The 12,342-nt window shown below is 35.4% G+C and overlaps 1 protein-coding gene across 5 annotated transcripts; it reads right to left on the minus strand.

Annotated features, from left to right (window-relative positions):
- Positions 1-9,063: 9,063 nt before the first annotated feature.
- On the minus strand, positions 9,064-12,342 carry LOC145057279 (alcohol dehydrogenase 2-like). 5 transcript variants are annotated; one of them, XM_079005065.1, is made up of 12 exons: positions 11,923-12,342; positions 11,788-11,797; positions 11,428-11,509; positions 10,984-11,036; positions 10,755-10,891; positions 10,624-10,670; positions 10,207-10,532; positions 10,042-10,124; positions 9,901-9,976; positions 9,655-9,812; positions 9,412-9,573; positions 9,064-9,333 (listed from the first exon to the last, which is right to left on the minus strand). In XM_079005065.1, the coding sequence occupies exons 1-12, from the start codon at positions 12,193-12,195 to the stop codon at positions 9,217-9,219; spliced, it is 1,524 nt and encodes a 507-aa protein (XP_078861191.1). In that variant the 5' UTR covers positions 12,196-12,342; the 3' UTR covers positions 9,064-9,216. The 5 variants fall into 5 exon arrangements, with proteins under 5 accessions (XP_078861191.1, XP_078861190.1, XP_078861193.1 ...); XM_079005064.1 differs by having other exon boundaries at positions 10,984-11,066; XM_079005067.1 differs by lacking the exon at positions 11,788-11,797 and having other exon boundaries at positions 11,923-12,061.

Raw genomic sequence — 12,342 nt, forward strand, 5'->3', positions numbered from 1 at the left:
TAATCACAAGAATGCGTTAATGAGAAAGTAATAAATTTCAACTGGTATTAACAGTATTAAGCAATCTAACCGCAATTTAATATGTATTTGAAGAAAAGTAATTAAAAAGAATTATTTTTGTTAAAAATAACCGTTTAGTATCGAATTGTCATCGGAGACTTTGAAAAAAACACATTTTTAAACTGGCATTTTGACCAACATTCTCGATTCCATACTATATTTTTGGATTTCTATAAAAACTTTTAAATTTCAAGAATAAATCTAAATTGGATGAACAATTCTGAAATTTCAAGAAAAAAAATTGATCTTTTGCCTAAATCTAACAAAAAGTTAAACAAACATAGTTAATGTGATTTATATACGAGATTAATGTATAAAATCAAGCATTTGACTAAAACCAATAACATTAAACACTTCGAAATTGACATTTTGGACATATGTAGAAATATTTTTTTGGAAAAAATAAAACTAAAAATGAATTATGTCCGGAATGAAGCATTCGGGAGTAAATGGTCATTTTTCAAAAACTGGAAAAAATGGTTATTAAAAAAATAAAATAAAATAAAAACTCATGTATAATTGTTAGTTTACTTAATTCCCTTATTTTTTAACAACTACAAACACACACCCACTAATCATACTACTAATTCTACTTCTTTTGTCCACATGAGACTTGAAACCTCGATCACTTAAGAAATAAACATTATTCCAATACATTTGATATTGTTAGGCTACAAGCCTTTTGGTATCTCATGTACGTATTTAATTACTTAGAACTGAGGGAATCTATCTTTCCCAACCATACCAAGTCTCAGCCCTCTTGTCATTTATTTGTCATATTCGTTTTTCTCTCTCCTCTCAATCTATCTTTCACAACCCTCAATACAAGGATTCCATATTTCCTAACCCGCTCTTAATGTACAAGTACTAAAACATGTGGTACAAGTCACCATTTGGATAAACCCGCACCATTATGGCCCCTACCTTCACGGAATGGCGCTACCCGTACCGACGGTATGGCACCCACCAATGGCTACCATTCTCCATATTTGCTCATACTTTGTGCACCCTTATGTTTTTTTAACACATAATCATTAAAATTGTTTACCATGTTCACAAATCACTAATTTTCTGGCTAATGTAGGTTCTAGCCAAACATGAAATTTTCGGTCATCTTCTCTAATCAAACATAAATTTTCCAACATGTGTTTGTATGTGTATGTCTTCAAGTTTGAAGAGAAAACCGAGAAAAAATGATCTCTTCTGAAAATTCCAACAAACCAAGGAATTGATTTTGCAAAAGAAGCCCAAGAAATCCATTAGATTTGTGTGTGTGTGTGTGTGGGGGGGGGGGGGTGGGGGAGGGAGGGGGGTGTTCATTTCCCATGAAATCCCTCATATTTGTGTATCTCTTCCAAAAAAATCCAACAAACTAGGAAATCCGAAGAAAAAAAACAAGAAATGGTTTATGGGTTTGACTCATCAGAAACGAAATCAAACACCTAAAAGATGATTTCTTCCAAAAAGGTTTTCATGTCCTTCAATTTTTTGACATCACAAAAACCAGATCTTGATGAACACCCACGAACGATTTCATATTCTTCAGAGTTTCGTATGTGTTCGTTTGTGTATGTGTTTTTGAAAGTAAAACCTAAAAACGTTTTTTGAGTTTGACTTGTTGGAAGTATGCCCATTGTCACAAGTTAGTGATATTTTTAGAAATAGCATGGTCCTTTTAGGTTACACGCAATATATGATTTACACATAAAATGATAAAAGGAAAATTAGAGGGACTAGTTTATTATCTTGTCACCTTATGTCGAGTTAATTAGAAACTAAATGAACGGTCTAAGTGTAATTATGCTTGGTTTGAAACTTTGAATTGGTAAGTATGTATCCCCTGGATTAACGTATAAATATACCAATTAAAATAGATAATTAGCAATCTAACCCATAGAGCAGTTCCTTAAGACTTGAGAACTGGATATATATTTTTTTTCCTCTCATTCTCATGTTTTCTCTTGCTCTCTCTCAATCCTCTCTCATATCCAAGCTAGGGTTTGTGTTTTAGCCAAAAGGGAAGAAGAATGGAAAGTCTTTTTTTCTTGATCATTGTTCTTCAGAGTTACTACATTAGTAACATCCATTTTCCTAGTACGTAATCTATCATGGTTTTATTTTACTTATTCGTTGAAATCTGAAATCTGATAATATGTTGTTAATCGTAAAAGACGCGAGGCGCCTTTTTATAGGTGTGGTGCACCTTGTCCCATGGGTTGAATGTCTTTTTAGGGTTTTGGGGGCTATCTATGCATCGTTAACCCCTAGGGTTAGCTCATTCTCAGTCTTCATCAACCCCTTAAGAGAACTTCAAAAACCCTAGCCTTTTCTCCCTTGTTTTGAGCCTTGGAATCCTTTTGTGAGCTTATTTCTCCATTTTGGTGGTTGAAGCTTGTAGATCAAGAGTTTTTTTGGTGCATAGAAGGAAGGTTCAAGTGTAGATCCAACAAGGTTGCATCTTTTCTAGACCTTTGGGAGTATAAAGCTTCAAACTTTCTTTTTGATTAATTAGATCTTGCTTTATGTCAAATTCTAAGCTTTTTGGTCTCTTTTGTTGGTGATCTAGGAGTTGAGAGAACTCCAACATCTTGTGAGCACTTTGGGATGCTCCTTGGACCTCATGGACTAGAAAAGTTGGGACCTTTTTGCCTCCCCTTTAAGACATGCAAGTTATGTTGGTCTTTTAGGTCATTATGGTGCATAAAGTTTACATCTTGCATGATTAGGATGTCTTAATGGATAAAGTTGGAAACTTTATCCATTAATACATGGTTAGGGACCGGTTCAGGAAGTTTGAGCTTTGACTTAATGGAATAATTCGAAAATACCTTAAGAAGTGAATCTGACGCGACATGTCCTTTCTATGAGCGACATGTTTTTGGAAGTTTTCTGAAATGCACCTGTTTTAGACTTCGATCCCGACTATCTTGTCTTTTAGTGGGCGTGGGGCGCCTGTTTGACTAAATGTAGATATTTTAAATAATTTGACCTTATGTCAAACTTAAGGATTTTAGGTCATAAACTAAGGTTTGACATTTTATTTAATTTTAAGTGGTTTGTGAGACCAACCTTCACATTTCCTGCAAGCTGCAGTGGTTATCTATTTTATATGTGAGGCAAGTCTTCTCACTAAACTATGTAGGACACGAGGTGTCGATATATGTTTGTTGTCTTTGTGACTATTTCTTGTAAGTTTGTATGTTTGATGGGTGGCGCCCACATATATTGTAACGACCCAAAAATCACGACTAAAAATTTCTTTTAAAACATTACTAAAACCATATTTACAAAACTGTATCATAAGTCATAACATAATTTTTAGAGTATTAATTCAAAACATAATCTCATTATCAGAGTCAAACATTCCCAGGCTAACTGACTATGGTGTGTGCACTGCAATATTCCCGAGCTCCTCTTTTGAAAAATGAGTACCTGAAACCAAAACTGAAAACCGTAAGCACGAAGCTTAGTGAGCTCCCCCAATCTACCACATACCATGCAATAACATATAAAGCACATACTGGGCCTTGCCCACTGCATCGGATCGAGGTCCGGACTAACTGGGGCCTTGCCCCCTGCATCAGACCGAAGTCCAGAAACTGACTGGGACCTTGTCCCCTGCATCGGACCGAGGTCCGGACTAACTGGGGCCTTGCCCCCTGCATCGGACTGAAGTCCGGAAACTGACTGGGACCTTGTCCCCTGCATCGGACCGAAGTCCGGACTAACTGGCTGGGACCTTGTCCCCTGCATAGGACCGAAGTCCGGACTAACTGGGGCCTTGCCCCCTGCATCGGACCGAAGTCCGGAACTAACTGAACATCACATAACATACACATATCAACTAGCATGAACACACATATACTGCATACTGCATCGGGCCGTAGCCCGGAACACATAACACATAAATCCTGTCTGAGCCACGAAGGTATCAAACATACTAACTACTGCATCAGATCAAAATCTGGAAACTACTGCTAGCTAAATGGGTCGGCATTGTGGCCTTAGACCCGTTCCTACTGGAAGGAAACTCACCTAAACTGTTGAGCTCCGCCGATAATCCTCTGGCTGCTGATCGATAATCCCCTGAGCCGCTGCTCCTCCAGCTCTCCGAGCTACCAATATCAATATGACACTTAGTCTGACAGTCCTTTAAAATTCAACAAGGTCAACTCTGGTCAAATTCAAAGTCCTGGTCAAAGTCAACCTTCCAGGTCAACCCTACTCGCCGAGTCCACCTAATGACTCGCCGAGTTCATATGCTCAGGGTCTTTCTATTCACGACTCGACTCGCCGAGTCCAACTATTTCTGAGTCCTGACCTGTCCAACTCGCTGAGTCTCCACCCGACTCACTGATTCGAATCTCGACTCGAAGGGATTGGGGTTTCGCGACCTGACTCGCCGAGTCCACTAATAGACTCGCCGAGTCCAAGGCAATCTTCAACCAACTCGTCGAGTTGTTCTTCCAACTCGCCGAGTTCATGCTTAACTTCATCCGACTCGACGAGTTGTTCATCCCACTCGTCGAGTTCCTCCTCATCTTCATGCTACTCGCCGAGTCCACTCGAAGGACTCGCCGAGTCCATACAGATCTACATACATGCAGAGGACTTTTGAGTCATGCATGGACTCCAAACTGTAGATCCACTCTTCTAAAGCCTATTCCTTACGTAAAGTGGCAAACTTTACGTGTAGCTAACGAGATCTAGGCTCAAATCACTATAAATTGGGGTTTGAGACAAAGGGGCTCAACAATCAACCCATAGACTGATGCTTTATGATTCTCTAGGCCAAGATACACATAGATTTGAAGTAGCAACTTCAGATCTGGGCTTCTAACTCGAAATGGTTCATAAACTTGTCCTAAAAGCCCCAAATCCCATGATAAAGGTTGATCTATATGCAAAAGAGGGACGATAGCGACTCATTACCTTCAAAAGCTTTGGAAGACCTCACAAACTCTGGATCTACTGCCAATTCTTGAATCCCCAATGTGTGCCTTCCTCCTTCTTCCTTCAAATCACCCAAATTGGCAAGAAAGCTTGATTGAGCAACAATGGAGGCTTAGGGTTTCTGGTTCTGGACTATAGGGCCGCAAATGAGCCCTAGGGAAAAGATGCTTAAATAGGGTACCAAGTCCCGAAATTAGGGTTTCCCAACCCAGACCTGACTCGCCGAGTCCACTTGCCGACTCGCCGAGTCGGTCACTTGCTTTACACCCGGATCCCGCTCCGACTCGCCGAGTTCCTCCCTGGACTCGACGAGTCAAACCTCTTTAACTTAGGGTTTTTCCTTTCCTTTCTTGACCTTTCTGATTTCGGGTGTTACATATTTAGGGTGGGGGCCTATTATTCACGATGTGGTCCAATATGCAAGGAAATGGCCATTATTCGGGATGAGGTCAACTATTCAAGGTGGGGTCCATTATTCTATGTTCTTGGAGAACTCACTAAGTTTTATGCTTACTATTTTAAGTTTAAATGCTTTAGGTACTTGTGGTAACAAAGAGAAGAGCCCGAAATGATTGCATCACATCCACTGGACATTCCGCACTATCTGTTTTTATGATTTTACTCTGATATTTGATTGGAACTTCAAACTCATACTCTGATTATCTTTTGATGGAATAGTATTTGAATGGTTTTTCTATATTTAAAAAAAATGAAAATTTACTATGGATTTTAGGATTTACAACATTAGATAGACTCTAGTTAGGGGAGCCTCTTAAGTTTTTATTAAGAGTATTAAAAAATAAAATTTATTAAAATATAATAATCTAATTATAAAGTTAAAAAGAATGACAAAAAACTCATTTCAGTACACTTAAGAGATAGAAACTAACTACTATTACTTTTTTACTTTTAGAGGCGAAATCTTCAATGAAACAATTAAATAAGGACTACTTTTACAAGTTGAAGCTTTTTGGAACTTAGTCAAAGAAAACTACAAACTACATGAATTATTTTTGCAGTTTTCTCTACATTTTAGATAAAGTTACAAAACTAGTTCATATGTTTACAAAAACACCACAAATGGTCTTTATGAAGAATTTGTTAGACGAATGGTCCTTAAATTTGAAAACCCTTACATACATGGTCTTTACGCCAAACTCCAATAAAATGTAAAGGTTATGTCCATATGAAATTACCAAATGACCATTTTTCTTAAAATTTTGTCTTATTTAAATTATCAATAATAAATAAATAAAAATAACAAATACACTCATTGTCTCTATCTCCCATCTAACCAAAAGGAATCCTACCTTAGGGCATTTCCAACTCAACACCAAAACCCATTTTTTACACCAAAATAATGTTGATTCATCTTTAACTTCACTTCATTTTCTCCATCATTTTAATATAAATAAACAGTATACCACCAAATTTGATGTTATAATATTCATTTATACCAAATGTTGTAAAACATTCATGTGACACTTTTAGTCCCTTGTTTTGAATATTTATTACATTTTAGTTTATAAAGTATGATTGGTTTATTTTAAATATAATAATTATTCATTATAATTTTATTTTATCTTTTAAGCTGATATTAATTAATCATAAATATAAAAGTTAATATAAAGGTTCATAATTTATTTAAAATATTAAATACTTTAAAATTTTAAAATGTGGTAATATATTTTATAAAACATAAAATTGACATATATATTTTAAATAATTAAAAATGGTTATAAATTTATAATGATATATTTTATAAAATATTTACATAAAAAATATGTAAAAATCTAATAAGTCGACAAGGGTATTTTACAAGTAATTTTCGATTATATAACAAAACCAAACCACCAAGGATCATTTTAAAGAGGTTAGAATAATATTAAAACCAACCATAAGGTGTTTTAGAATGATAACCTTTGGAGGCTTTGAATCCACTTAGTTTTGGGGTGTTGATGAAGATGAAAAGATCAAAGAGGATGATCTTCTCTATAAGGATCCACCACCAAGAGTAAAGTACTATGTAATACTAGTTCCTTCTTGTATTCTTGAGTATCTTAAGCCTTTAAGCTCCTAATACAACTAAGCACTAAAGGAGATAACTCAAGGAAACTTTAATTACCAAAACTAACTTTAAAAGAGAGCAATGTGAGGGAGAAGAGAAGGCTACGTTTTTGAAGAGATTTCTAAGCCAAGAAGAAGTGTTTTTTCATGCTTTAAATACCTTCATGCAAAGTAAAGACTATACATTATTTAAATATAAAGTATTGGCAACTAAAACAAGCATGGGGAACAAAAGAATGGAGGTTGACAAACATCCTCCCATACCTCTAAAAATCAGGCTATGAGGGGAATAAAAGACAAAAATTGTCTTCTAGTTTCTTCAACCATAAAACACTAACTAGATAGTTAAGTCATGGTTAACCAAAGTGTCTAAAATATTTGTACATGATTTATTAATTATATCATATGATATAATAACTAGTTTGTTGTTTCTTTTATTATTATTTTCATAAAACAATAATTATTCTCTAATTAAATACAAGAGTTGAATTTATTTATTAACAATCAAATACTTAAAAAATATTCAATAAGTACCAACTTGATTAAGTTGTGACCCTTTAAGATTTATATGTTATTAACAACATCATTCAATAATGATTATTGAACATATAGATCTAACAAAAACCCCACAAAAGTTTATGGTTGATTGAATGTTGATTTAAGTTCTAGCAGGTGTTAATTTTGTGTTGAAGCCATTATAGCTAGAAAGCTATTTGTACGATAGTGCTTCCAATGGTGCGCTATCTTTTCGATGCACATGAACTCTTTGAATATTAACTTTGTTGATTCTCATGTTTAACTTTTAGTTGATGAACGATTCTTCTGGATTTGAATGACATGACAAATATAAAATAGGCATTGTAATTGGTTGAAGGGGTGTTTTTTACATGTTAAAGGAGTCGTCAATGGAGCGGTGTTGGGTATAAAGGATCAAGGGTTTGACGCCAGGCTTTGGCGGTGTTGGGTATAGAGGAGCAAGGGTAGATACAACAATGCATGGGCAATAAAGATAAAAGGGATGGGGTGGGATGGGGTCTTTTTTTTTCTTTAATTAAAAATTATTTAATGTAAATACACATATTTAGAAGAGCATATTAGTCATTTTATAAATATTTAACCCATATGTTTAACAATATTAGACATAAGGACATGTGGTGCAAAATTTTCTATTCTTAGGCTATCCGGTGTGGGCAACGCCCCATCGGCGTTTTTCCACCGTTTTTGCGCATTATAGGCTTGCCATTTTTTCCCGTTACCACCACAATCTCGGATAACACCGTTTTCTTCTTAGATCACATAAAAACGCCAGTGGGGCGTTGCCCACACCGGATAGCCTTAAGGACCAACAACATAACAAAATTCTCATAAAGACCATCTATGAAATTTTTTGTAAACGAGAAGAACCACTTATTTAATTTTGTCTATGTTTTATGTTAAAATCATATTAATTTAGTATTAAATGTTTTTATATATAACCATAATTCTCTTATTTCTTATCCTAGCAGTGGTATAATTTGAATTTTGTAAAATATTTACCAACGTTAGATTATATTATTATAATTACATAAAGAAATTTAAGCACCTTGTTGATTGTTATCATATGTAAAAGAATATATATGTATGTTATTAGAGTTAGAGAAATACAAAATGCATTCATATTATGTTTAATAACTAAAGTACATTATCTAAGTTTTATTTTACATATTATGTAAATATATTGTTATTGTAAATAACAATTAAAGTAAATAGTTTAGTATATATTCTTGTTATTTTGATGGTTGAATGTTTTTTGTGGTAATAGACGCTTATGCATGATTATAGCAATATAAATTATATACCAAAATACTTATAGGCATACCATTAGTGTCCTAAAGTGTGGTATATATCGAGTTTAAAGTGACAATAAAACATTAGACATGATTAAACTCACAAAACTAAGCTTTCTACTACAACATAAAAAATATTAGAAGTTACCAAGAGAAGTGAACTAATAATCATTGGAATATATAAACTCAAAGTCAGGATCCCAACACAGAAACACTGCGTACATAATAAGATCAAAGAAGACACTTGATGTGTTATCATATGAAATATGAGCTACTATTATACAACATTTTTAAAAACTTTCCTCTACATTTATTCACCCATCCGAATTATGCATCGGAGACCTTCACCTTTGAGCATCAAATCAAAAGCCTTATTTATCTCAGAAAATGGCAATTCATGTGTAATGAACTTCTCCAACTCAAGTTCCTGCACAAAATCAACTCAAGTTCATCATGCTTCCATTCATTTATAATTCAACTTTGGAGCTATAAAAAGGGTTGTTACCTTATTCATATACTTTTCAACCACAGAAGGAATATCTGATCGAGGTTTATAGTTTCCAAAAAAAGTTCCCTTCAGAGTCCTTTCGTTCAACATATTCAATGGACTTGTCTTGAAAACAGCATCTTTATGTGGAACACCCACAAGAACAGCAACACCCCAACCCTGTAAAATTTTCAATATTTGTTATTGTGAAATTAAACATGAATCATTATATGAGTGAGATCGAATTGATTGAATTCATACATCATGAACACATTCGAAGGCAGATATCATAGCATCAATATGACCAGTGCATTCAACACTCCTGTCAACTCCTCCATTTGTCATCTCTGCAATCACTTCCTGTACTGGTTTTTTGTAGTCTTTAGGGTTCACAAACTCAGTCACTCCAAATTTCTTTGCTGTTGAAGCCAAAAAAATTTACATCAGATTCATCAATCATATCATATGTCTAGTTTTTATTTACAATTTCATGCAGCAAAATCTTACCAAGCTCAAATCTGTTGGCATTGAGATCAACACCAATGATCCTTGAAGCACCTGCAATTCTTGCACCTTCAGCAGCCTGATCACAAACAAATCATTCGTCATAAATCTTAGATGATAAAGTTAAAATATCAGAAAACTCACAGCAAGCCCCACAGCTCCAAGTCCAAAAATGGCGACAGATGAGCCTTTTTTAGGTTTTGCAACGTTAAGAGTAGCACCAAGACCTGAAGAAAACACGAAGACTAATTAGGTCAAGAAAACACCAATTGAACTGCAATCGGAGGATACTATGATTTGTTTTTATACCTGTGGAGATCCCACAACTGAGGATGCAGACTTTGTCAAGAGGAGCAAGAGGGTTGATTTTGGCAAGACAGCCGACATGAACGACGGTGTATTCACTGAAAGTTGAAGTTCCGACGAAATGGAAAATTGGTTTTCCGTTTATGGAAAATCGGGATTTTTGATCGTGAATCATGACTCCTCTATCGGTGTTGATTCTCAAAAGGTCGCACATGTTGCTCTCTTCTGATTTACAGTGGGCGCACTCTTTGCATTCTCCAGTGAAAACAGGGAGGACATGATCTCCGGGCTGAAGATCAGTCACACCTTCCCCAACACTCTCCACAACCCTGTTCATGTTTAAAAACTTATTATTAGATTATTTTCAGAATCAAAGATTAGAAGAAACCCTTTTTCGGTTTTAACAAGAATCAAACATACCCTCCAGCTTCATGCCCAAAAATTCGAGGAAACAAAGGATTCTGACCCTGAAAAGTTCGAAAAGAAAGATTTATGATTTTAATTTTGGGTTTTGACAAGGATTGAGATCAAAACAGGGAATAATAGATCACCTTGGCTTCCCAGAAGTAAACATCGGTGTGGCACAGGGAGGTGAAGAGGATTTTGATTCGAACTTCCATTTTCTGGGGTGGCGCCACCTCCACTTCTTCAATCACCAGTGGCTTTCCGGCTTCCCATGCCACCGCCGCTGTCACATTTACATCAGCATTCAGCAGTCAGCACAGTCAAAACTTTTTCTTCTTGTTAGGGAAATCACAAAAGAATGACTGAAATGTTTACCTTTGCATCGAATCACCTCGTTGGTAGTGCTCGACATTTTTATCTTAGTGTTACTTGATCGTTGAAACAAAGTATGAAAACAACTTCAATTGGGTTTGTTAATTGCTTGATATGAAGGAGTAATGAAGAATTGGGTATTTATAAGATGGGAGAGCATATTGATCGAGAAGGTTTGATTTGAGTTTTTAGAATCTAGTAAAAAAAAAAGGCTAAACCAGAACTAGAAACCTGCCACAAGGTTTTTGTTTTGCTGGGTTTGGTTTGATCAAGTTATTGACTAATTAAACCCGAAGTTTAACGAAAACAAGAAACTGTAGTGTAGCAACTATTGATCGGTGGTTTCTTTAAACTCCAAAAATAACTTTAAATCCGAACAATAACGAGGATTTGATATGGAAGATTCTGTTATTATACATTTTTATTTTGATTATAATTAATTGTTACCTCTTCCTAAAAGGCGTACGCAATGATCGGACTCCAGCCAACTCCATGGCCGCCGGACTTCTCAGGTTGGCGGTAAGTCCTCCTGTTATGATAATTTATTTGGAAAGGTCATTATCGTCATTTCATTTCAGTATTTTTAGTGTTATTTATTTCAGTTGTACTTGATCCGATTTGTAGTTTCCTCATTTCCTTCTTGGAGTTTTATGCAATGAAATAGACATTTCCTTCCCAAGAAGGACTACATTACAAAAAGAGGAAACTACAATGATCTCAGGAAATCGGATAAGGACAATTGAAATAAACAACACCAAAAATACCGAAATGACGATAATGACCTTTCCAAATATATTTTCATAACACCTTCGACTGTCTGAGCAAGTTTTAACATCGCGAAGATGATGAATAACAAAAGTGATTAAGAATATATGATGATTTTGGTGTAATTGTAGAGTTTTTATATTCCATAATTGTATCGAGGATTAAAAGGGGAAAAACCTTGTTCATTAGGTTCAGATAGCCTGGAATTCTACCGGCTAAAAGTCCTTGTTTGACGATGGCCAATCCCTCTTTCGGGAACCCTAATATCGATGAAGACACCAATGAAGCTCGAGATACGATTGATGTTCTTCTTTTCAAAACCCCGCACCCATTTTCTTCCGAATCGATTCTTTCAGGGGAGGGGGAAGCATAAGCAGAAGCAACAGGAGGGAGGTTTTGGTTCCTGGTTTTTAATGGAAACCCGAAACTTGTAAATCCAATCGTGCCCATCTTTCGAAGAGCTTCTGGGAGAATGATATGGTAAAAAGATTAGAGGTTGTTTCCTTTTTAGCCCGTAGAATGTAGATCTTCTTCTTCTTCAACAGCTTAAGTAAAATGTTTAATAGTTTGGATTTGGTAATTATGTACGTCCTCTTT

This window comes from Lactuca serriola, chromosome 6 (genome assembly GCF_051521515.1).
Source record: "Lactuca serriola cultivar US96UC23 chromosome 6, Lser_US96UC23_V15, whole genome shotgun sequence".
NCBI classification, from domain to species: Eukaryota; Viridiplantae; Streptophyta; class Magnoliopsida; order Asterales; family Asteraceae; genus Lactuca; species Lactuca serriola.